General features: G+C 41.9%; 1 protein-coding gene across 1 annotated transcript in view; it reads right to left on the minus strand.

Moving 5' to 3' along the window:
• The window catches only part of MRPL3 (mitochondrial ribosomal protein L3), a 35,259-nt gene that overhangs the window by 6,612 nt on the left and 5,527 nt on the right, over positions 1–23,120 (minus strand). Inside the window, exons 4-9 of the mRNA XM_066628664.1 lie at positions 21,939–22,037; positions 15,445–15,544; positions 12,419–12,479; positions 5,215–5,323; positions 2,966–3,043; positions 2,285–2,362 (exon numbers count right to left, since the gene is read on the minus strand). Coding sequence (XP_066484761.1) covers positions 2,285–2,362; positions 2,966–3,043; positions 5,215–5,323; positions 12,419–12,479; positions 15,445–15,544; positions 21,939–22,037 — 525 coding nt within the window. The remainder of the gene's footprint in view (positions 1–2,284; positions 2,363–2,965; positions 3,044–5,214; positions 5,324–12,418; positions 12,480–15,444; positions 15,545–21,938; positions 22,038–23,120) is intronic.

Below are 23,120 nucleotides of genomic sequence, written 5' to 3' on the forward strand. Positions count from 1 at the left end.
ATGAAGAATCATCCAAAAGGAGTTCTCTCTTTTGTTAGTTTATATAATTTTTGTACAAAAGTCAGGCATTTGTGTGCGTGAAAACACAAAGCATCTTTGATTCAATTTTATCCATGGTCTAAATTTAGTATTCAAACCTGGTAACTATATAATCCAGCAGAAAATCTGCCAATTATGTTATTTTGTACAATTACTTTGGGAATAAATCTATACAAGCAGTTTCATTCCTTTTGCAATGTTGAGGGCATTTTCTATGACAATGTCATCCAGATCTAAAAAGGCCTTTGCATTTTAATCACTGGGGCATACAAAGGGATCATCAGTCTTAACAAGCAAAGAAATAGCCTGGGTAGAGAACAAACAGTCAAAATGATTTTCCTAAATAGCAATGCTAACACTGAAAACCACCCAAGCAGAGTGCTTTGAAATGCTTCCATTACCAAGTAACTCTGTGGGGGGAGGGGGGAACTCTATATCTGAAACAGCTAGCATGATGTAGAGCACTGGTTTCCAAACTAGAGACTGCTGTGCACCGAAAATGGCGAGGCAAACTGTTCTGCAGGGGTGCCACTAATCTTTGTCCCGATCTCCCCAAAACTGCGTGCCTCAAAGTGGCATCTGCCTGGAACTACAGGCGCAAAGTGGCTGGGGAGACACAACATGGAACATTGCTTTGGTCACATGGTGGAGGAGTAGGCACATGTGCCAGAACTGGCCCTCAAGCTGCAGTTTGACCTGCTCTGGTGTAGAGGTTCTGGAGTTGGACTTAGATCTGGAAGATCCAGGTTCAAATTCCTATTCAACCATGAAGCTTTTGGTGACTCTGGCTTGGCCTCTGACCTTACAGGGTTGCTGGAAGGACAAAAGGAGGGAAGGAACTATATACACTACTCTGAATTCCTTAGAGGAAGAGTGGCATAAAAATGTGAATAAATTTCTCTAATGTTGCTTCACAGTGCCTGTTACATTTTCTTCTTCTGCTTTGCTTGGTATAACACCTTTTCGTCAGTAAAACACATAGATCCAGTCAATTTTATACAGTGCCATTTGCACTCCTCCTGGATAGTACTTATAGCCTAAAGCATAAACTCAGCAACCTAGCGAATCCTTAACATCGCTCAATGTAAACTCCCCCTACAATAAAAAATGCACAAAAAGGCACAGTGTAACAGACTTTGATATGTTCTTCACAAAGAATTGTATACCTTCAAGTTATGTAAATTGTGAACGTTTTCTTTGGAAAAAATCCTACAAGCAAAGTGCAAAGTTATTTGCACTTATATACTATTCCTCCTTCAGAAAGTCAAAGTGGCTTACACTGAGAGGAGCTCAATCACCAAGTAATTGCAACATGCTTTGCTTTGAGAATGTAACAGTGTTAAATGCCACATCAGACCATGATCTGGGACCTAAGTTGCATCAACTTCAAGTAACAAACATCTGTTGCCTCCAACACTAATACTGTGCGATTTCTTTCTGAAGAATTTCTAAAAACCAACTTTTTTGGTTCATGCCTGAGCACAGTGGTCTCCAAACTGGAAACTGCTATGCACCAGGAAAGCCTTCCCCATGTGAACAGCAGTTACCATTCCTCTTCTGGGCACCAGATCTGGATGACATGACACTCTGGACAGTCATGTCTATGGTCCAACACCCCAGCAGACATAGCACCTGGATTTCCAGGCAGGCATGACTGCCCAGGGCACCGTTGTCCAGATCTGGTGCCTTGAAGAGCTGCGGTGTGGCAGAATGGTAAGCACTACTCACAGAGGAGAAAGATTCACCCAAACTCTGGATCTGGCCCACCGGCTGGGGTTTGGAGAGACCTGCCATAGCACATTGAAAACAATGCACGTAATGTAATATGTAAATATAAGAATATCCCTCTGGTTAACAGGGTCCTTTTACAGTCCTCTTACTTGAGCCAACTACACCTGATGCTGTTATTTTTGTGATGGTGACTAGTACTACTGCCTGATAAAAAATGTTTAAAATTATCTTTGTAGTTTAAGGGAATGTAAGCAGAGCACAGGGCCTTGTGGCATGGGATACTGTCTACCCACTGAAGAGACAACAGTGTCTCCCAACAGAGGAGAGGCTGTAGCTCAGTGGATGAGCCATCTTGATGAGCCACTACCAATCAGTATTGACAATACTGAGCTAGGTGGGTCAACGATCTACCTCAGTAAAAGTCAGTTTTCCAGGTCCCTATCAGGAGTGGGGAAAACATTCACAGAATTGGTATTGCAACAGGTTACGCGACATGCTCAAAAGCTAGACTTACCTTTACTAAACAATTCCTGTGTCCTGGAACGGAACCATTTACATAGATGATGTTGTGCTTCACGCTGATCCGCCACACCTGAAGCGTGAAAACAACCAAACAGAAAGCAAAGTCCTTTATTACGAATGAACCTTTTAAACAACGTTTAGCAGTGCGCTTGATCTGTTAAGTAACCTTGCACATTTCTGAAGCTAGTGAGAAATTCAAATGATCAGGGATATGAGCCTGGCAGAACTCATAGCTCCATAGCCTCATTTCATTTAGGCATCCTTGTTTATTTGGCCTGTTACACTGAAGCTGCATGATTGCCACTGACATGCATCATCCAGGAGATGGTGGCAACTGCACCTACCTCCTCTAGCTCCTTTTCAGTGGTCACACTGGCAAATGGGGTAGGGTGGGAAATGTCTCTCCATGAAGTGTTATTGTTATGTTAATTTTATAGTTACTGCTACAGTAAGGAGGAGTGAGAGAGTAGGAGTAGAGAGGAGAAGTGAGAGAAGTGCTTTTCTTCCATGATAGCAACAGTGGGTCTTCCAATCTCCTTTGTTGGTTTGCTTCTTTGGCACTTCTTAATGGCAAAAATGGTGATATTTGCCTTCAGGTAATAGCAGTTACGCACTTGGAAGCTACTACATCAAGACAGAGTGAATTCCTTGCATATTCCGACATAGTCCTCACCTTTAGTCCATGATTTGTCCTGAAGACATTGCCCATCTGTCCTGGCATTTTCTTTCCCTTGAAGACCTTCGCAACTTTCTGTCTCAAAAATATCAAATAAGAGTTAGGTACGTACATGGAAATTTCCTCTATGTGACACACTCACAATGGGTAAAAGGAGGAATCAAAACCAGACACAGATTAAGACAGATGTTTTGTAACAGCAAGACAACCCAATGCAAACTTACTTGGGACTAAGGGCCCATTCCTATCCAACTTTCCAGTGCTTACGCAGCCACAGTGCAGCCCCCATAGAAGTGAACAAACATTCCCTTACCTTGAGAAGCCCTCCATGACTGCCCCCCCCAACTGCAGAATGCAGCTGACATTCCATTAGCATAGTTTCATCAGTGCTGGAAAACTGGACAGAGCCTGAAGTTCCTAAGAATTTAATGCCAGGAAAGACTTCTCCTAAACCTCTGCATGTTTAAAACAACAACTGATCTTACTTTAATTTGTACTTTAGGATTCTTATGACAACTTCTGCTTAGTTAGTGGCGTCATGACGAGCAATGTCAACAGTTCAAAATACATTTGTGAAGACTGCCTGCTTTTACATGAATAAAGTTGTGTTCACCGTCTTCACATGGCCCTATTCACAGACCTTTTCAAACAAACCAAAAACATGAAATCTGCCTACTGCTTTGGCTTGTAGAGCCATCAATTGCACTTTGTGCAGAATCAGCTATCACTTGTTAACATAGACTGAGGTGATGATTAAAAAGGAAATGTACAATATATAACATATATGTTCACATATAATATATGTCATAACACATATAAGTTCATATGTTATATAACATATAAGTTAACGTATGTCAGATTGACAGGTGGTTGGCCCCATACCACAGGAACCATTCTGCTTCAGGCATCTCATCTACACTCACTCTTCAGTTTCTTGTTCTGACCCAAGAAACTGACAAGACTCCTCAACCAATGGAGGTTCAAAATAAGCTGAAAAGCATGACTTAAGATTGCTTTTTTACGAGTAAAAAAAGGTTTCAGCTACTAAATAAAGTACCATGGCGTCAGGAAAAAACAACTAAGGGTACAATCCTAACCCACTTTCCAGCATCAACATAAGGGCAATGCAACTCCATTGCAGAGAAAAATGCAAAGTCCTTGAGGAGGCCTCCATGACTGCCCCCCAACTGCAGGATGCAGCACATGCTCCACTGGCACAGCTATGCCAGTGCTGGAATGTTGGTTAGGATTGCGCTCAAAGCTTCATAAAAGAACAGAGCTTAAACAAGAGTTTAACAGTATACTGAAGTTTACATGAGGAACAAAAATCAGGAAGTGATAATCATAGTTGTTGAAAAAAGACTAACTGTTGATCAATTCAATTAATTTTTTCCATTACCTAAAAGGCAATGGAGCACAACTAGTACCAATAGAATATTTAGGATCTTTAGCTCAAATAATATTTATTTTCTTATTGTAATGCTGAAAATTTTGATTTTAATTTCCTATAGCCAAAATAGTCATACCCAGAATGTTTCCAGTTATTGTTAGCAGTTATTCTGCCAGGGTAACAGGCAATATCTATTCCTGCTCAACTAAGGATATACAGTCAGTTCTTGTTATCAGCTGAGGTTAGGTTCCTGGAAACCTTCTGAGATAGCAAATTTGCAGATAACGATAATTGATACTGTGGGATCAGTGGTGTTAGATACAAGGGGTACCCTCCTTGCCCTCAGAAGAATTCAGAAGACAACCTTAGGAAGCCAGTAGAGTGCAGGAGGGAGTGCCAAAATATATCTGAATGCTGCAAAGACCTTCCAGAGGCTGCAGGGACCTTCATAATGGGTACCTGCAATCAGCACAGATCTCTTTAAAATGGATTTAAAGGGATCTGCACTGGTCACAGGTGCCATTCTGAAGGTCCCTGTAGCCTCTGAAAGGTCTCTGCATAGCAGATAATAAGAGGCACAGATAATGAGAGAAGGTAACAATTCTGCCTCTTGCAGGTAATTAAATGAGCAGATAGCGATTCTCAAATAAAGAGAATTGACTGTATTTTGAACCTGCTATTTGGTAAGTCAGCAATTCTGGATTCTTTCATCTTTGTCACTATTTAGTGTCTCAACAGATTTCCTAACTGAATTTTTGGTTTGATCAAAAATGCCTAAATGCACTGGAATAAATGTGTTTTAAATGTATACCTTTTGGTACTGATCAAAAGAACAACATTAATGAAGAATACTCACGCTATTGGAAATGGCTCCAGGCCGTCTGTGTGTTTTGGTCTGGCCATGCGAGGCAGGCTGCCCTTTAAAGCCCCATCTTTTCATGACTCCTTGAAAGCCTTTGCCAATTCTGAAAGAAAGTAAAGTGTTCATTAGAAGTTTCCCTTCTGCCTCCTTCAAACTTGATGACACAGAGTCTCAACTAGATGAAAGAAGCCGGACAGATACAGGTTAGTCACGCAGAAAGCTGTCTTCTACCGAGTCTGAAGGCTGCTCCACCTAGTTTGATGTTGTCAACCCTGACTGGTGGTGGCTGTTCAGGGTTTCCAATAAGGATCTTTTCCCTTTCCACCTTGGGATGCCAGGGATTGAACCTGGGACCTTCTGCACACAAGCCATGACTGCAAACACTGAATTACAACCCCTTCTAAGTTGAGTGGACATGCTGCAACACAAACAGATCGAAGGACAGTATTATGTCCACCTCCTTGAAAACAACTAAAATTCATCCAGAAAAATTCAAGAAGGGTGTGCACACTACTACTTTGGATTCTGTTTCATTAATGAAATAAAGGTTTGAATGGAAGGAGAAGAGGACAGTATTTTATATCCTATCTACTTTGATAGTAAAAGTAACTAACAAAAATTAAGTATAAACATACACACAAAATCAAATATAATAAGAAAACACAATTGCTAAAATCAGCAGAGAATAATTCATCTTCCCTGGCTACATACATACATACATACATACAAACATACATACATAGTCCCCCACACACCCCACAGCACAATCAACAAAGAATACAGTCACTTCTAACTAACTCGTAATTTATCATACCTCACTCTCAAAGCCCTCTGAAACAGAAAGGTTGCTTACATGACCCTGGAAGGCTGGGAGCAAGAGGCCAGGCAGCCATTTTCAAAGAAGACACACCCAGATTAATGAAGCAAGACCGACCTATCCTCAACTCAGAATGGGAAAATCGGGGGGGGGGGGAAGCACCATATAACACACAACTTGTGAATGGGCAGGAATTCTTTGGGATCGGTATACGTATTAAAATATTCTAATATTTTTGCAAATGTTTTTGTCTTTGGACTCAACTGCCAAACCACCAGTGGCTGGGGAACCTGTTGGGGATGTCCTGTTGCTAGGCCATTTAAAGATCACTATCAAATCTGGGTCCAGAAGCAAACAGGAAGAAAATGAAATGAATAAACAAATTCCAGTATTGTATTTAAAGCATTTGTTACTGATTCTTAAGCCAAAAAGGGCTGGGAATTGCAGTTAAAAAAGTGATATGTGGGGTGGGGGGTTATGACCTACTGGCTGCTTCTTCTCTACTTCATCACAGAGCAGTTGATGGTTCTATGGCCTTTGCAACGGGAAGGGGCACAGTTGCAGCTTAGAAAGGCACCAAAGGTGGAGATGGTGGCAATGAGTCTTTACCATGGGAGTGATACATTCCCAGAAGCAGATTCTAATCAGGCTTCTCACTGTAGAATTTTGTTGGAAGTGAGATGATTGGTACACTAACAGAAACTCCAAAATATCCCACGTATGTCAAACAGCTCAATTTGCGTTGTGTTCATCAGCTGTGTGGCAAGCTGTGTGGTTCATCAGCTGTGTGGCAAGGAATATGGATCATTTATTTAGCTATGCAAATCACTTTGTTATCTTTTTTAAAGCAGTATGCAAATATTATTCACCCAAAGCAGTGTGGATGAATCTCACACATTTAGCACCAGGACCCACTTTTTAGAATGAGAATCTGTCAGGACCCACCAGAAGTGATGTCATGACCAGAAGTGATATCATGAAGCAGGAAAATTTTTAACAATCCTAGGCTGCAATCCTATCCACACTTACCCAGGAGTAAGTCCCATTGACTATCATTGTTACAATCATATACATAGTAGTTTGATAAAAATACAGGCCTGTAACATTTTCCCAAATACAGTCACATGCCATGGCAGCATCAAGTCTAATATATTAAAAATAAAATATTGAAATGAATAGGGACCCACCTGAAATTGGCTTGTGACCCACCTAGGGGGTCCCGCCCCACAGTTTGAGAAACACTGATCCAAAGAATTCATGATGCACTAAAACTCCACACATAGCATAAAGAAAGCCAGGAGCTCTGGAGAGTAGATCAAGCAATCAATCATTTAGGATCACAGACACTACCTACCCCAAAAGGAGCCCCATTGCGGCCACATTTTCTTGACTTTAAGTTACCTGGAAATCAGTTAACTCTAGGATTTGCTCACTGGCAAATAAAGAAGCAGATACCTATAAATTATTATTATTATTTCTTTAGCTGTCAGCATTATTATTATTAATACTAATACTACAGGGAGGGCACCAGGATGCGTGTCTCTCGTTATCTGGTGTGCTCCCTGGGGCATTTGGTGGGCCACAGTGAGATACAGGAAGCTGGACTAGATGGGTCTATGGCCTGATCTAGCGGGGCTGTTCTTATGTACCTTGCATTAGAGAAATATCATACTGCATGTATTCCAGCAATATTTTTTAAAGCGAGCTAGAATGGTGGCTGAACCTATGGTTTTCAGGCTGCTATTCAATGCCCTATTAAGCCAGACAGATTCCAGGTGCATTTGAGTTGAGCATGACAAAGCGACCACTTCTTAGCACCTCTGTTTCATCTTGGGGCACATGCACAGCTCTCTGAGCCATCATGAGCTAGTGCACTGAACTCTTTCAATACAAATACGCAAAATTCTTCACACCACACAAATATGGCTTTCTGTGCTTTGTAAAGAATACCATCAACTCTAAAATAGCATGTTCCTTGATTTGGAAATTACAGCCTTCATGTAACTGAAGCCATTTCCTTCATCTAGAGACAGTGAATATCTGTGAAGCTAGTAAATTTGATATGTTATACAACTGACAATATGATTTGCTCTAACCAAGACTGTGACAAAAGCAAACTTGAACAAAGTACACAATGAAGTATGTAAGCGAAAGACTTGCTAAGTAACCTGGAGTCCTGTTCCTGCCAGCAAAAATATGACATTGCAAGTATGCAATGTGATCACTGCAATACCTCCAACACGCAACTGAAGGCAGAATTCAGTAACGCTTCCTTACGCAATCCACCTCCTCCCCAGCCAACTGAATGACACTTATGCAGCTCTGCTCTGTAAAGAAATGGCTCCAAGTATAAAGCTCAAGCATAAAGCGCTTCTTAAAATTATCACCAAATTATGTATAAAGCTGGTAATCTGGCCTGGTGTGCCTCACTCCTATTAGCTCTGAAGATCAGCAAATTAAGAAATAACAGGAAACAATCTGATCTATATGGGGCTGTAATCCTGTTCAGGTAATAGACACGGTACATTCAACACAAAGACCTGGAGATGGCAGTAGGTGGGAAGAAAAGCAGGGCTCTGGCAGTAAACCCAGCTCCCAGCTTCTCCATATTCAACCACAGCTCTAAGCAATGAGGGGTCCTGCATTGTGCTTACTGTCACAACCTCACTCTCCTCCTCTCCATGATCAGCGTGCCCTCTTTGCTATCTGAACAGGTTTGTGACATGATTTACAAGGATACAAGGAACAAAAATAGGAAAGATGTTCCCTACATGTGTTCAGTACCATTAATCAACAATGCAATATGTGCTGGAAGTGGGCAGCCCATTCATCACCTTATGAAGGCACAGAGCCAGGAGTGAGATCAGGACATGGCTTAAGCATTTCTTAGAAACTGCCAATGCTTTCTTAGAAAGGCAGACACCACAGCTTGAGAAATATCCAATGAAGCACTTAAATTGCCTCAATAGGTTGCATTTAAATCACAGGTTTGTACTAAGTTTTAGGACGCAATCCTAACCCATTACTGCAGTACTTTCCAGCACTGGCATAGCGATGCCAATGGGACGTGTGCTGCATCCTGCAGTTGGGTGTCACTCACGGAGGCCTCCTCAAAGTAAGGGAATGACATAAGGAGTTCGGATTGTGCTCTTAGTCATGCAAATGGTGCTAATAGGCACAAAAAACACCTCAAATCTGCATGTGAACCAAATGGGAATCATAATAATCTGATTGATATTTAAATATAGAGGGGTCTTCGGTCTTTATTTCACATCACATACATTTCGAAAATTTTATTTAAAGCTTTTATGCACCGCTAACAGCATGGTTAATGGGGTGCTGAATCCAGAAGCCACTGCATTCCAGGGGTGTGGTTATTCTTTAGTGAAAGGATAAATGCTTTAGCAATAAAGTAAGGTGGGTGGATGCGCAGGTGAAAACCCCCCAAACCACCTACAGCTACCAACTCCTCATGATTTGAAGGAACCAAACTTCAGAGAAAATAGCCTGTCAACTTTAATCAAGCAGGGTAATCCCTGGTGCCACTAAACATCCACTTCTACATTTCATCCAGATGAGCCATTTGTAGGAAAAACAAGGAAAAACCAAAAGAGAGATGAGAATTATTCATGTGGTTGTAAATAGTGCTTTTCAAGGGATAAAAATCGAAAAGCAATTTCAACCAAGAAATTGCATATATAAAAGAGGTTGCATTTTGGGAACTGTATCTCTTCCTTTGCCTGCCTCAGGTTACAACAAGCCCCAATAATCCTGCAAAAGAAGGTTGCCAGTGTTTTATAGACTAGAGACTGCCATCTACTACTGCAGTGCATAAACTCTACCATTTTTCTGAATGTGTTTAATGCTACAAGTTCATAGTCAATATGCTTGTACCTAATAGACTGCTTAAGAAATTAAGCAATGATATTTGGCCCTTTTCAGATGATATGTTAACATCCTACAGTAACAATAACCCACTTCTGAAACACAAATAACGGAAGTACATTAAAAATTAGGCCTTGAGAGACTCCCAGGATGTGAGCTTGTTTACAGGTTTGAATTTGTTGACCAAGCAGGGTGTCCTAGTTGTGGAATTTTCCAAGAAAAGGCTTCTAAGAAGCCAGTCGGGAGGAGGGGAGATATTCTAACAAACTGAAGTATAGCCTTCTTCCTAAAGGCTTGTGGGACCCGAGGCTTCCTTGCTGCCATCCCAGGCAAAACACCACAAGACTGACTGAGGTCAAAATCGCCTGGCATGCACCCAGCACTACCTACATGTATATATAAATGTGTCAGGCAGCAACATGTTTACTCTCAGAGTAAGTCCCACTGAATACAATGAGATTTATTTCTGATGGGTGTGTATAAGATGACAGTCTGATTCATCCCCCTTATGTGTTTAACAATAATTTTTACAGGAGTACTGCATACAAACATATTGGGCTTTGAAAGATTACCTGCCTCAAGCTTCTGCCATAAACCTAAAACATAAAAACGCTTCAAAAATAACTCACTGCCTCTACTGGTAAAAATGAGAGAATTTGAACAATTTATTTCACTTAAAGATCATCAACTGTTTTAGATCATAAACTGTGTGCTGAAAGTCAAACCATAAAGAAACTGAATTGTGTCAATTTCCATTCTTTTTTACCACAGGTGAGGTACATGAAATGCAGGTCCAATCTTGTTATACATGGATTTTTTATACATAGATTTGACTCAACACGAATGGCCACTGCAAATGAGAAAGAATATGCTGATCTCTGGAGAAGGGAAAAAAGACATCCCTTTAAAATCACAGTTTAAAAAACTGCTTTTCTTACTGTTGTAGAGAGACAGTCATGCAAGTGATCATTCTATTCTTCAGCTGAGCCAGGCAAAGGCAAGGGGTCCTTTGCATTTCTACTTGCTGACTGCCTCAGCAACAGTAAGAAAAGCTGTTTTTTAAACCAAAATTGTAAAGGGATGCACTTTTTAATTTTTTAGAACTGCTTTTATTTAACACATTTTATGGTATCAGCAGGGAGTTCCAGAATAAAACCCCTGCAATTGCTGAGGCATGGCCTTATTACATTAGGAGCAACGGAGGGGTAAGAAACCTGGAAGTGGGTCTTTAAATCTATTTTTACACTGTTTTTTTATCCACAGATTTTTTGTATCCACTAGGGTTCTGGAAAAGAACCCTAGTGGATAACAAGACATGACCTGTATGACAAAAGCCCATTGTAAAAGAGAGAAAAAGATGAATGATCTTTTAAAAAACCTTTTAAAAGTAAGGTTTTAAAAAGAGTAAGTAAAAAGTAAAGTAAAGTAAAAAGAGTAAAAAGTAAAAAGAGTCAAATGTGACCAAAAGCAGTTATAACAGGCATAGTTTCTCACTAGGGTGGCAAATCTGTGTCTGGGCTGTACCACTAAGATGATGGGGTGGGGGGAGGAGGTACACACAACTGAATCCAATCTTTTGTATGGAGCAACAGCAGCATCATTCAGTCAAGTGCACCTCAACAGTTTGAAGTGGTATGGAACAGATACCAATTTACCACCTCAGTGAGAATGAGGCCACAGTTAAGCTTTATTTCAGTTAAGTCATTACCTAATGTTGCATATACGCAACAGAGACCAAATGTGTACACCTGAAGGTTGGGAAAAAACTGGGAAATAAAGCCAAAGTCTTCACAGAAGGCTTCTGAAGAGGAATTTAAACAAGAGAGATGGTTGGCACCACATCGGTGTTCCAGGAGGAATGTCCAGGAAGAAACGGAGAGTGGTTGGGGAAAACATGTTATCTACATCTCCTATATAATAGTGAAATCACATTAACTGCACAGACATAAAATGTTTTCATTATTTTTTTTAAACAAGGGTAGAAACTGAACAGAGTCATGCATGCAGAAGTGACCCATGCAGATATGCAAAGTTTTGCTTTTCCTGTACAATGAACTGAATGGCTGTGTTGCTTTTGAAACTGAACAGTGACTTTTTTCTTGAAGTGCTGCAATGAATGTGAAACTTTTACGCAGATTTCTTCCAAACATGCACATATCCTTTCTTGAGATACCAGCTTATGTCTTTAAACCGATTTTTAAAACTGCATCACTTTCTACATCAAGCTGGTGTCAAATCACTCTTTATGCAGCTACTGACGCCCCCTCTAGTAGAATGCCAAGGATGTGCAAGACAAATTTCCTTAATAGAACATCAAATATCCAAGTAAATGTTTTAGTCCAAGTATTCAAAACAATAGCCCACCTTATCAGCAAGAAACAAGGAAAACAGGAATGAAAATCCTAATTTTAAAGAGAGAACATGTCAGAAACAATGACAAAAACCACATAATAACGCTCACTCCAAGGTACACAGATAGCTGAAAGTAGAACTCACGTTTTTGCAGTGACATCCACATATTGTCCAGGGCGGAAGTGAGCAGCATACAGAGGGGTACCTTAAAGAAGTGTGGGGGGGGGGAAGGGTACATTAAATCAAGACAATGAATCATTGCATTTCCAACAGTTCATGCCTGGTTACAAATTCCCTGATTATGAATGAGGAAACATTAGAAGCAAGTGACTGCTGCCAAGTTACTTGGAAACCTTATATGCCATTACATGTGCCCATTAAATCCAATGTGTATCAGGAAAGTTAGAAGCAAAGAAGAACTGACAGTTCCAAGATAACATGTGCGTCAGATTTCTGCAACATAAGACACTTTGCGTACTTCACTAACTAAAACTGACCTCTAGCTTTGCTGCTTTGGGTTAGCACAGTGGTTTCTAAAGTCCTACTCAGACTTCGGGAACCCTGTAAGTAGTTGCGGGGGAGGAGAGGGGGAAGCCACACGATCAGGACGATTGTGCTGTTGCCAAGTAGGGATGAGGTTTTTAAAACTTCCCCAGGGGTCGCTCAGGCTGTACGGAGGGTCTGGGGAACCTGAGATGTCAGAGAGATGATGTGGCCCTCTTGCCAAAAAGGTTTGGACACCCCTGGTCTAATCTAAAGGAGTCTGCCCAACATCTCCTGCACATTAGGGGGCAAAAGGGTTGGTTGCGTAAAGCACTGTCTGAGGGCTTATGTGGCTGGATGAACCTCTGAAGCCTCAGTACCAGCAGCAGTGCCCAGCGCACAACTGAGGGGAGCCAAGGGGGATAGTGCAGGGCTTTCTGCCAAGGCTTCACTAACATGGTATTGGCACCAACCTCTACCTGCTATTTTAAGACTGTTACAAACTGCAGACATCATGCCCTACCCTTCCTGTTTTGCTTAACATTCAGCCTGAAGAAAAGTTTCAGAGAATAGAAAAGCTTGCTCACTACTTTGTAATGTTGTAGTTGGCAGTAACAAAGCTATTGCTCTACTGTGAGTGATAAACAATTGTTCAATTAACAAAACAGCTACTGTCAGCAGCTTAGCAGCCAACTCACAATCACAAAAAAAGAAATCCCGTTCTAAACATGTAGGATTAATTATTCAAGATGTGCCTTCCTTATTTGCTTGGACTTTCTCCTTTAATTTCAATTCACCACACAGATAGATAGCATAAGTCAGTGGTTCCAAAATCTATCAGGGTCACGGCGCTCCCACCACCTCTTCTTCCTGGCTTAAGACCCAAACCTATCTAACTTTTCAGCACCAGTGCACCTGCAATGCAGCCCCGAGGTAAGGGAACAAATGTTCCCATACCTTGAGGAGGCCTCTGTGACTGCCTCCCCACCATGGGATGCAGTTCATGCCCCACTGGCACAGCTGGTCTGGCACTGGAAAATTGAATAGGACTGGGCCCTTAGTCAGGCACTGCCATCTTGAATCCCACGAACTCTTGTGAGATCCAAGATAGTGGTGCCCAAATCTTGCGAGGTCTTGTGAGATCCAAGATAGTGGTGTCCAAATCTTGCGAGGTCTTGTGAGATCCAAGACGGTGATGCCCAAATCTCGCCAGATTCAAGATGGTGGTTACAGGGAGAACAGGTAGGAGGGGCCACTGCTCCTGTGAGTGTACTGCAATGCCCTAAGGCATCATGATGTGTACTTTGGGAACACCTGGCATAAGTGGTTTATTTTACCTTGCGTATGCATGACTAAACTTCTAAGTCAACTGAGAAGAAATGTCTTCATGAGACACTTTCTGAAGCTTCCTGCTATTTTTTTCTGTTTTTGCTTTACTTCATAATGAAGTTGAAGACGCTGACCACATATTACAATTTCAACTTAAAATGTACATTGTTATATTTGACTAAATGATCACAATATAGTTCACTTTTACAATTCAGTACCACTCCTAATTTTTCATAAAGTACACATTCCAGACGAACAATGGTTAGAAAACTGCAACATTAGGCCGGAGGTTCTCAAACTGTCGCAACACCCGAGCCTGAGAAGTCTTGCCTCTGGCCCCTGAAGGGGAGGGGGAAGGCAGCGACATGATCCCCAGAAGGGATCCTCTGCAGAGCAATCCAAGCCTCTGTATCAGTAAAAAAACTGATTGGAAACCACTTCCCATTTTGTGATTGAAATGGAAGAGGTTTCAGATAGCTTTTTTCACTGGTGTGGGGCTTTGGGAACCCTATGGAGGGCTCCACGGGGTTCCCCATACCCCTTGAAGGCTGCTGAGGCAACTGGCAAGTTACAAAACCCCCAATCAGCCCCAACAGCGGCACAATCCTGGGGACTGCATCATTATCTTTGCCCTTCCCTGCAACAACTTACCCCAGTTCCCAAACTACCTAGGAGTTTGGAAACCACTGAATTAGGTCATTAATGTACTTTTTCAAGCTACAAGAAAGAATTAATACTAGTCAATAGAGCTCACAGTAATACTAGTCAGTAGAGCTCACGGCTTTTAAGGTCTTGCATACATACAGCAAAGAATAATTTCTTACCAGGGGCTGGGGAGGCTATCCCCCTTTTTAGCAGCCTTCCTGCCCCCCTTCACCTTAGACTTGCATCAGCTACAGAGCTGGCGCAGGTTCAAGAAGACCCATTGCATAGTGGGAGGCTTCTGGAAGGGTACTGGGAAATAATTCCCATTTCTCCTCCAAAATCTCCTGATTTCCCCCCCCCCCCCAAGTTGGATACAGCATGCTCCTTTTTGGTGTGGCTGAATCAGTGGGGAGAGGGAGCGGTGAAGGATAGGACTGGGCTCTAAATTTCATCCCCCCCCCCCAAAAAAAAAAAATACCAGAAATGCAAGAGAAAAGAGCAGTAATTTTATTCTGTTATGGAAAATAAGCAGACTTTAAGTCTGACCTTTGACATATTAGGGATTTGTTCTTTAGCATCATCACAGGATAGCAAAATATAACAGCTCACTTTTACCCTTACGCCCAAAGGCTTTGATTTCAAAAAAGGGAATACTATACAAAACTAAACTCAAGGCCATCTGCTTTAAAAAATACAAAAAAAATCTGAATTACCTGGCTTAATGATAGCGTTATGTGACACTTTGCATGTCACCGTCTTCCGCTTTGGTGGGACGCCAACTTCTTGGTACATTTCCAATAGAGACTCTGGTTTCTGGAAGAAATGAAACTCATATGGATAATAAAATTTAGACTTGCAGGACATGGCATTAAAAATGCTTAAAAGCTTTAAATGATACTTTAAAATACAAGGCAATAATGTAATTTATTATGGACTTGTTGATGTGATAAGGAAAAGGCCATCTCCAAAGAACTAATGGCATGAGATAATATTAATCACAAAGATCTTGCTCAGTATCCATTCTAAATGCAAAGAGATGTTAATTGCAGCATGTACACAGCTGTACACATAGGGCATATGCACACTAAGAGACAAAATGGCTTAACTGTTACATTAAACTCTGGTTGCTGTAGTTGCGCAATAGGGGATATAGACTTCTAACAGTGAATGCTCAACATCTTTACCTAACTAATATGATTCCTTGGGGGGGGGGAACATAACAGTTCAAGGGGTATAAAACTGAAAATTGTATAGCTTAACCCATTTTTGCCCAGCTCACAGGTGTACACATTTGGTTCCTGTTGCGTATATACAATGTTGGGCAGAACTGGCTTAACTTCTGCTCTGTAGGAAGGATTGAATTCCAGCCAACTATGTAGAAATGTGTGAATTATATTTGCTATTTCCTGTCACCTCTAAAAGTCAGACATACTAGTTATTGGATATGCCCATTCAAAGAAGGAGAATCCTGACCAAGCATCATAAAATCAATGAGGGGCAGCCCAATCCTGAGCTTCCCGGGGTGCACAGCTGCAGCGGCACTGAGAATGGCTCCCGCCGCATCCTGTGTGCCTCAGCCTGCCGCAGGTGATGCCTCAGGAGAAGGGGACTTTCGTCCCCTTCTCCCAGGTAAGGAAAGCAGCCCCGCAATGGGGCTACTCACTTTACCGCCAACCAAAAGGTTGGCAGTAAGGTAAAGTCATTTGTAGGGCAACGAGCCCCACACGAACACCTTGGATCCTGTGGAGCGGAGCTCCACGGGACCCTCCTTCCCCCTGGCACGCCTTCTGCCCGCCCTTTCTCCGCCCCACCTCCCCACCCTCTCTGCCTGCCTCCCCCCTCCCCAGAACGCCTCCTCCCCACCCCCACTTACCGTGCTGTAGCTTGGCGGTCTGTGAGACCATCGAGCAGCGGAGGACGGGCGCCTGCTGCTAGCCAGCGCTGGGCTAGCACAGGCAATGGCCCGGCGGTAAGCCTCGTAGATGTGCCTTATGGCACGTTTGCGACAGTGTGCTCTGGTGGAAAGCCGGAGCGCCGAGCTCAGGATTAGGCTCTTAGTCATGTCCAACCCAACATATGCCCAAGTTCCATCTAGTGAGCTTCAAGACTGAATAGAGATGCTTATTGGTATCTCTTCACTCTAAGTATGCACTCTAGCCATAATGCTATACTGTACTTGCCTTGAAACCTGCACAGTGAATGAGTAATTTGTTACAAATATTTACATAGGTGTTTTTAAACAGAAAAAAAACCTTGATGAATTTCAAAGTGTGACTCTGGACACATTTGTAACTACATAATTAATAGTAGTTAAACATGCTGAAATGGAAAGGGCAGTTCAAGTATATAGAACTGCAAGATCAGAACTAAAGTGCTGAAAGTACTGATTCTTTCAAGTATGTAATGAACACAGTGGAGTATAATTTTAATAAAAGGAGTGTTCACTATTAACAGAAGATAGGGAAAACACAATTTATAGTGGATTAATTCAGAAACTGCCCTTGAGTTTCCTCTTTTAACATAGGGACAAAATGAAAGCCAATATGAAAGGAAACTGAAAATGCAAGATGCTGTGTGGCTGCATTTTGTTCCCTAAACAGTCCCCCCCAGAAAGCAATTTACATGACTGACAGCAGTGACACACTTGGATAATCACCATCTGTAAGGCGGTCAGCATCGTAGAAGCTATCTGAAATTGTCCTTCTCTCAATGAAAATCCCTTCCTGAACTTTTAGGTGGATTCAGCAGGAGAATTTTAAAGCTAATTAGCACTACCTAAAACAAAATTGGCAGGTTGCTCATTATTTTGTACGTGAATTGCAGAATATCAGGAAACTTACAATTCTGTGCCCAAGACCAAGGTGAAAATATTTTCCATAGTCACCTTTCTGTGGGTCAAACCACATGTAATGCTAAAAGCATCATTAGAACTTCTGTATTTTTAAACATTAAAATAGCTGCCGGGGCAGGGGAGAACCACCAAGGTTGGTGTGACAAGAGGCTTTTCAAGAGGTGCCCTTCCGGCCATGGTCACAACGAAACCTCACTCACACACACAAAAGCTAAAAATCAACAGCTGAACACTATACCGCTAACGAGTATCCAATCCCAAATACACTTCCTCAGAAATAGCGTCTATTGCAAACAAGCAATCTTACTTTCAAGTAAGGACGAGAACTCTGAATTTATATAATACAGTGTAGTACTAGGACAGTCCTTTGGTCAAATATAAATGCAGGATTGCAGCTAGATAACAAATGTCTAGATATTGTTGCCAATATAACTTTTGCAATGCATATATTAAAAGACAGTCTCCATTGTAGCTAGTAAACCAAGCAACTCCTCTTATGTTAGTAATAAAAAAAAAAAAGAGTGGGGTGGGAAGAATCTTTGGAGACAGCAATGATTCAGACTGCATTACAATAATCAGTAAGTGAACAGATTAAAGAAGTCATGAGAAAGAAATGGCATGTTTTCCAACATGTGAAGGATAATTCCATCGAGACATTTGGCAGAAGATGGCACAGACCAGCTTCGCAATTTCTCAAAAAGTTTTTATGGATTATACTGGAGAGTGCATGGCATACATTTTTCAAAGTGCACAAGTCTGAAGAAACACATCCTCAGCCATCTTAGGGTATGCATGCACTTTGCACTCATGCATTATTTACCCCTGCTAGCTGGGCTAAAGAGCACCTTTTAAGGGGTGGTTCTGTTACATTTACAAGGGGAGTTGTCTCTTCATCCCAGGATAGTGTCTTTTCTAGTGGCTGTTTTTGCTGGTGTCTCTTTTTTTTTTTTTTAATGTTGCAAGCCCTTCGGGGCAGGTAGCCATCTTCTCAATCCTTTTGCTACATAAATCACTTTGTAAATTCGTTGTTGTGAAAAGGGGGTATATTACTATTGTTATTCATAAAAATAGATGTAATACCCACAAACTAACGATACCTTGCTATGGTTATGCTAGTCTTAGCAACTGCTTATCCCGGTTAATTTAAGAACATGGGTGTATTTTACCTCTAAATGTCGCAACAAGTATCTGGAGGCTCTGGATTATCTCCTGCACATTCTAGCTTCTGAAGTTATGCCAGGAGAACATTTGGCCTCATTCACCCACAAGCAACAATAAATCGGCAAGAGGCGGAGCTCTGATTTTGCATCTAGTACACTGTACTTGAGGGTTTCTCAAACTGGGTTTGGACCGACTAGGTGGGTCGTGAACCATTTCAGGTGGGTCCCATCCATTTCAATGTGTATTTTATTCTTAATATATTAGACTTGATACTACCAGGGTATGTGATTGCATTTGGGGAAATGTTACAGATCCGTACTTTTAACAGGCTACTATGTACATGCTTTTAACAATGACAGTCAATGGGCCTTACACCCGGGTCAGTATGACTAGGATTGCAGCCTTTGGGATGTTTGTGGAATTTCTTTTAAATCAGATCAGCCACTGCTTGGGAGGGTTTTTAAACTTACTGTTAACTTTTGATTTATGTAATTAATTGATTTGATTTTGTCGTATGGAGGGGTGTTAAAAATTTTCCTGCTTGATGATGTCATCTCCAGCCATGACAGCACTTCCAGGTTCATGACATTATTTCTGGTTCCCAAAAGATTGTCATTCTAAAAAGTGGGTCTTGATACTAAAAAGTTTTAGAACCATTGTAGTAGAGCATGTTGCATTGGGATGCTCGATCACAATGAAGTAGGAGACTGGGAGAAGCTGGTTGTCACTTAGTGACAAGTGACTAAGAGTGTAATACAAATGTGGTTAAGCTGGTGCAAGACCCCTGAGCTGGTTTCTGGGTGTCGCAAATGTGCTGTAAAGCAGTGGTTCTCACACATTTAGCACTGGGACCCACTTTTTAGAGTGAGCATCTGTTAGGACCCACTGGAAGTGATGTCATGACCAGAAGTGACAACATCAAGCAGGAAAAGTTTGCAATCCTAGGCTGCAATTCTACCCACGCTTACCCAGGAGTAAGTCCCATTTACTATCATTGTTAAAAGAATATACATAGTAGCCTGTTAAAAGTACAGGTCTGTAACATTTCCCCAAATGCAGTCACATATCATGGTAGCATCAATTCTAATAGCTTAAAAATAAAATATTGAAATGAATGGGGACCCACCTGAAATTGGCTCACAACCCACCTAGTGGGTCCGACCCATAGTTTGAGAAACACTCCTGCAAAGCAATTTTGCACCACCATGGGAACTGGGGAGGCTTGCAGTACTGGCAGAGGTGAGTTCGCACTGGCTGAGGATGGCCGGTACAGGGGATTGGGGAAGTCAAAAGCTTCATAAACAAATAGGTTTTTAAGGAAATGAGAGGGGTTATCCTTCAGGTGATCAGGAAGGGAATTCTGGACTTAAGGGGCAGAAAGGGGGAAGGGGTGGAGCTGATTCAGGGAGCAGATCTATGGGTGGCTGAAGGTAGTAGAGTTGGAGGAGTAAAATTTACAAGCAGCAGTACAGCAGAGGGTTAAGGAGAACTCTAAAGGAAAAGATAAGGAGGAACTCTAAAAACCTGTGTCTGTGTTTCTTGACACCAGTACCTTAGATGGGAGAGGGGGTCAATTCTCACTAATTCCTGCTTTTCCTTATCAGTCAGTCTTCACTGGGACAAAAATGTCTGTCAGGGGTCTTCCTCACGGCTGCTCCCCCTGTCAACACCTAAACAAACACTTGCACCTAGCACATGAAGGAAGAGTTCCTTCCCCTTTCTGAAAAAATCAGGTTCTTGTGGAGATCCAGCAGGCATCTCTGTTGTCTGAGCAACAGCACAACTGTTACTTAATTGATGGTAATTCCTCTTCCTTTGCCAAGGCATCAGCAATTGACTGGAATTGGCCACTTCCCTTCCTGAACAAGGAAGTAGGTCTGCTGGGACCTGCTGGGAACTGCGTGGCTGCAGTTCGAGCCACAATTGCAGGGCCAAGAAGTGCATTTCAGCTCCTTGCCAGGAAATACATTATGTATAGATTCTCTCATCCCTTGATAAATGAATAAAAGTGGACTCTACTATATAGTCAAGTTAAAAAAAACTTCACTGAGCTAATTTAAACACTGAAAAAACAGTTTGTTCATAACTCTGAAGAATCTTTATTGAAAAGGGGCAGGGGTATCACTACCAAATGACTGTTTCTAGAAGGAGCAAAGAAGAAGCATTAGAGAGGCCAGTGAGTCCGTGCTGTATCCAGCAGACGGTTGAGACAACTGTAGCACAGCCCAAGGCAAGGCAAGGCAAGGCAGGAGGTGGTGCAGATCCAAGCATTGTGGAGCAGCCTGGAGCCGCTCCATGCTGCCCATGGAAAGGGACTAGGATCCAGCATAACTGCTGGGTCCTGGTCCCTCCTCTCGCTCTTCACCTGCCCATCCCCAGGAACACCCACTGCCTGCCCTCCCCCCACCCTGGAACTCCTCCCCTCTTGCATGCTATAAATGCCACGTATTGTACAAGTCAGTACAGAAAGCACAGCCTCATACATGTAACAATAGAAGAACAAATCTTTTTTTAAAAAAGCGAAAGGAAAAAAATACAAGAAAAATTATCATTTCAAGAATGTTTCCAGAGAATCCAGACACATAATGGCAACACAGAAGGGAGAGAGGATCATGGCTTTGGGACATGATGGTAAACCAGAGGTACACTTGAGGCAATAAAAAGAAAAGGTAGGCTCAGTGGTGTTAGTAGGGGGTGAGGACTACACCTAGAGACCCCATGTGTGGGTACACAGCAAATGAGGGGAACCAGAAATTTTCTGGCCAAGCTGACCGAAAACCTTGGCGTGTAGACCTGGGCTACGCAACAGGAAGCCCTGCAGATCTGGGCTCTGGAGCCTCTTCTGTCATTGGCTAACAAAAAGGGCAACTCTGACCAGGAGGCCAGGTTCACCTAGCAGATAGACCAGGGCTCCACATCAGTAAGCTCAGTAAACCTAGGCTGTAGACACATTTCTGGCTGCCACCACCCCTACCCCATTTTGCCCCTTCTCTGCCCCCATTCCTCCCACCCCCATCACTGTTCTCCCCCTGCCCCATACTGGGTGACACCAACTCTAGTGACGACACTGGGAAGGCTTTAAATATATTGAAAGGCACTCCCCTTAAAGCTCTGTCATTGCACTCCATTGAAAAATTTAGCAAAAATTAATGTTCTAGCCAGAAATCCCCCCCCCCCCAAATATAGTAGTCTTACACGAAATGGCGATGTATTTTTTCCTCCAATGAGTAGAGCTGGATTTTTTCCATCATACTCTTCCTTTGGAATGTGCCTCAAAACATGGCAGTCTTGAACCTTCAAAGAGAGTATTTAAGATGGTAAACACTTATATATGCAAGACAAACAGTAAACTATGATGATGCCTATGAATACATAATGCAAATAAACTTATATTGTATAAACCTATATAAACCTTTAAGTATTTTAAAATTATTTCTTCCGAGAGTTATAGCCAAAAGTCTTACTGCAATGAAATCATGGAATATCAATAATATTCAAAAGGTTTTATCTGTTATTGTTGGTTCTTTAGGTGGAATAGCACCAATGCATGCTAGTTATGGACTGAATACACATGACTCCCTAAGAACATTCAGAATGAGGTACAGTCTTGAGCTTTCTCTCCTTCCTCCTCCCACAGCTTAGTACATTATTGGCTAGTTTGATCAAACCAGTTTGACATTACATCTAAAACAGCAAACAATGGTTTCAGTCAGCTCCCCCCATCAAACCAAAATTGCTCAAGATCTTGCTCAGTGAAGGTTTGGAGAATTTTCTGAACATGGTTGTAATCTGCTGTGAAACTAACGCTGGCTTTTCTTTACTTGCACTCTACCTTTTGCTCAAGATGGCCTCAAGGCCCCTAATAAAAATATAAATATCTTTTATTACTGTTATTGTACCATCAATGTGCATACATGAATTCTAAAAAACCCACAAAAAACACATAACAGAACTAAGTGTTTAAAAAAATAAAACACAGCAGCTAACAGTTGATTAAAAGCACCCGTAAAAGCATGATAAGAGAGGTTGGACTCTGCTTGGTGCCTGAAGATTAACAAAGACAGGGCCAGGCACAGACATCTGGGGAGAGTTCCACAAGTCGGACACCCCACATAGAATATCCAATGGCCACACACCTAATTTCAGAAGATGAGGGCATCCAGAGAAGAGCCTTGGAAGATTGACAGTGGTTTGCAAGCTCCTATGGAGGTAGTCCTTTACAGCCCAATCCTAGGCACGTCTCTCAAAAGTAAGTTCCAATGAGTTCAATGGGACTTACTCCCAGGTAAGAGGATTTAAGATTTCAGTCTTATATACCCTGCCCTCAGGCTGTTTGTTCCTTCTAAGGTTCTACCAGGTAATGCAAAGCACTAATAA

Source organism: Tiliqua scincoides, chromosome 5 (assembly GCF_035046505.1).
Source record: "Tiliqua scincoides isolate rTilSci1 chromosome 5, rTilSci1.hap2, whole genome shotgun sequence".
In the NCBI taxonomy this organism is placed as follows: Eukaryota; Metazoa; Chordata; class Lepidosauria; order Squamata; family Scincidae; genus Tiliqua; species Tiliqua scincoides.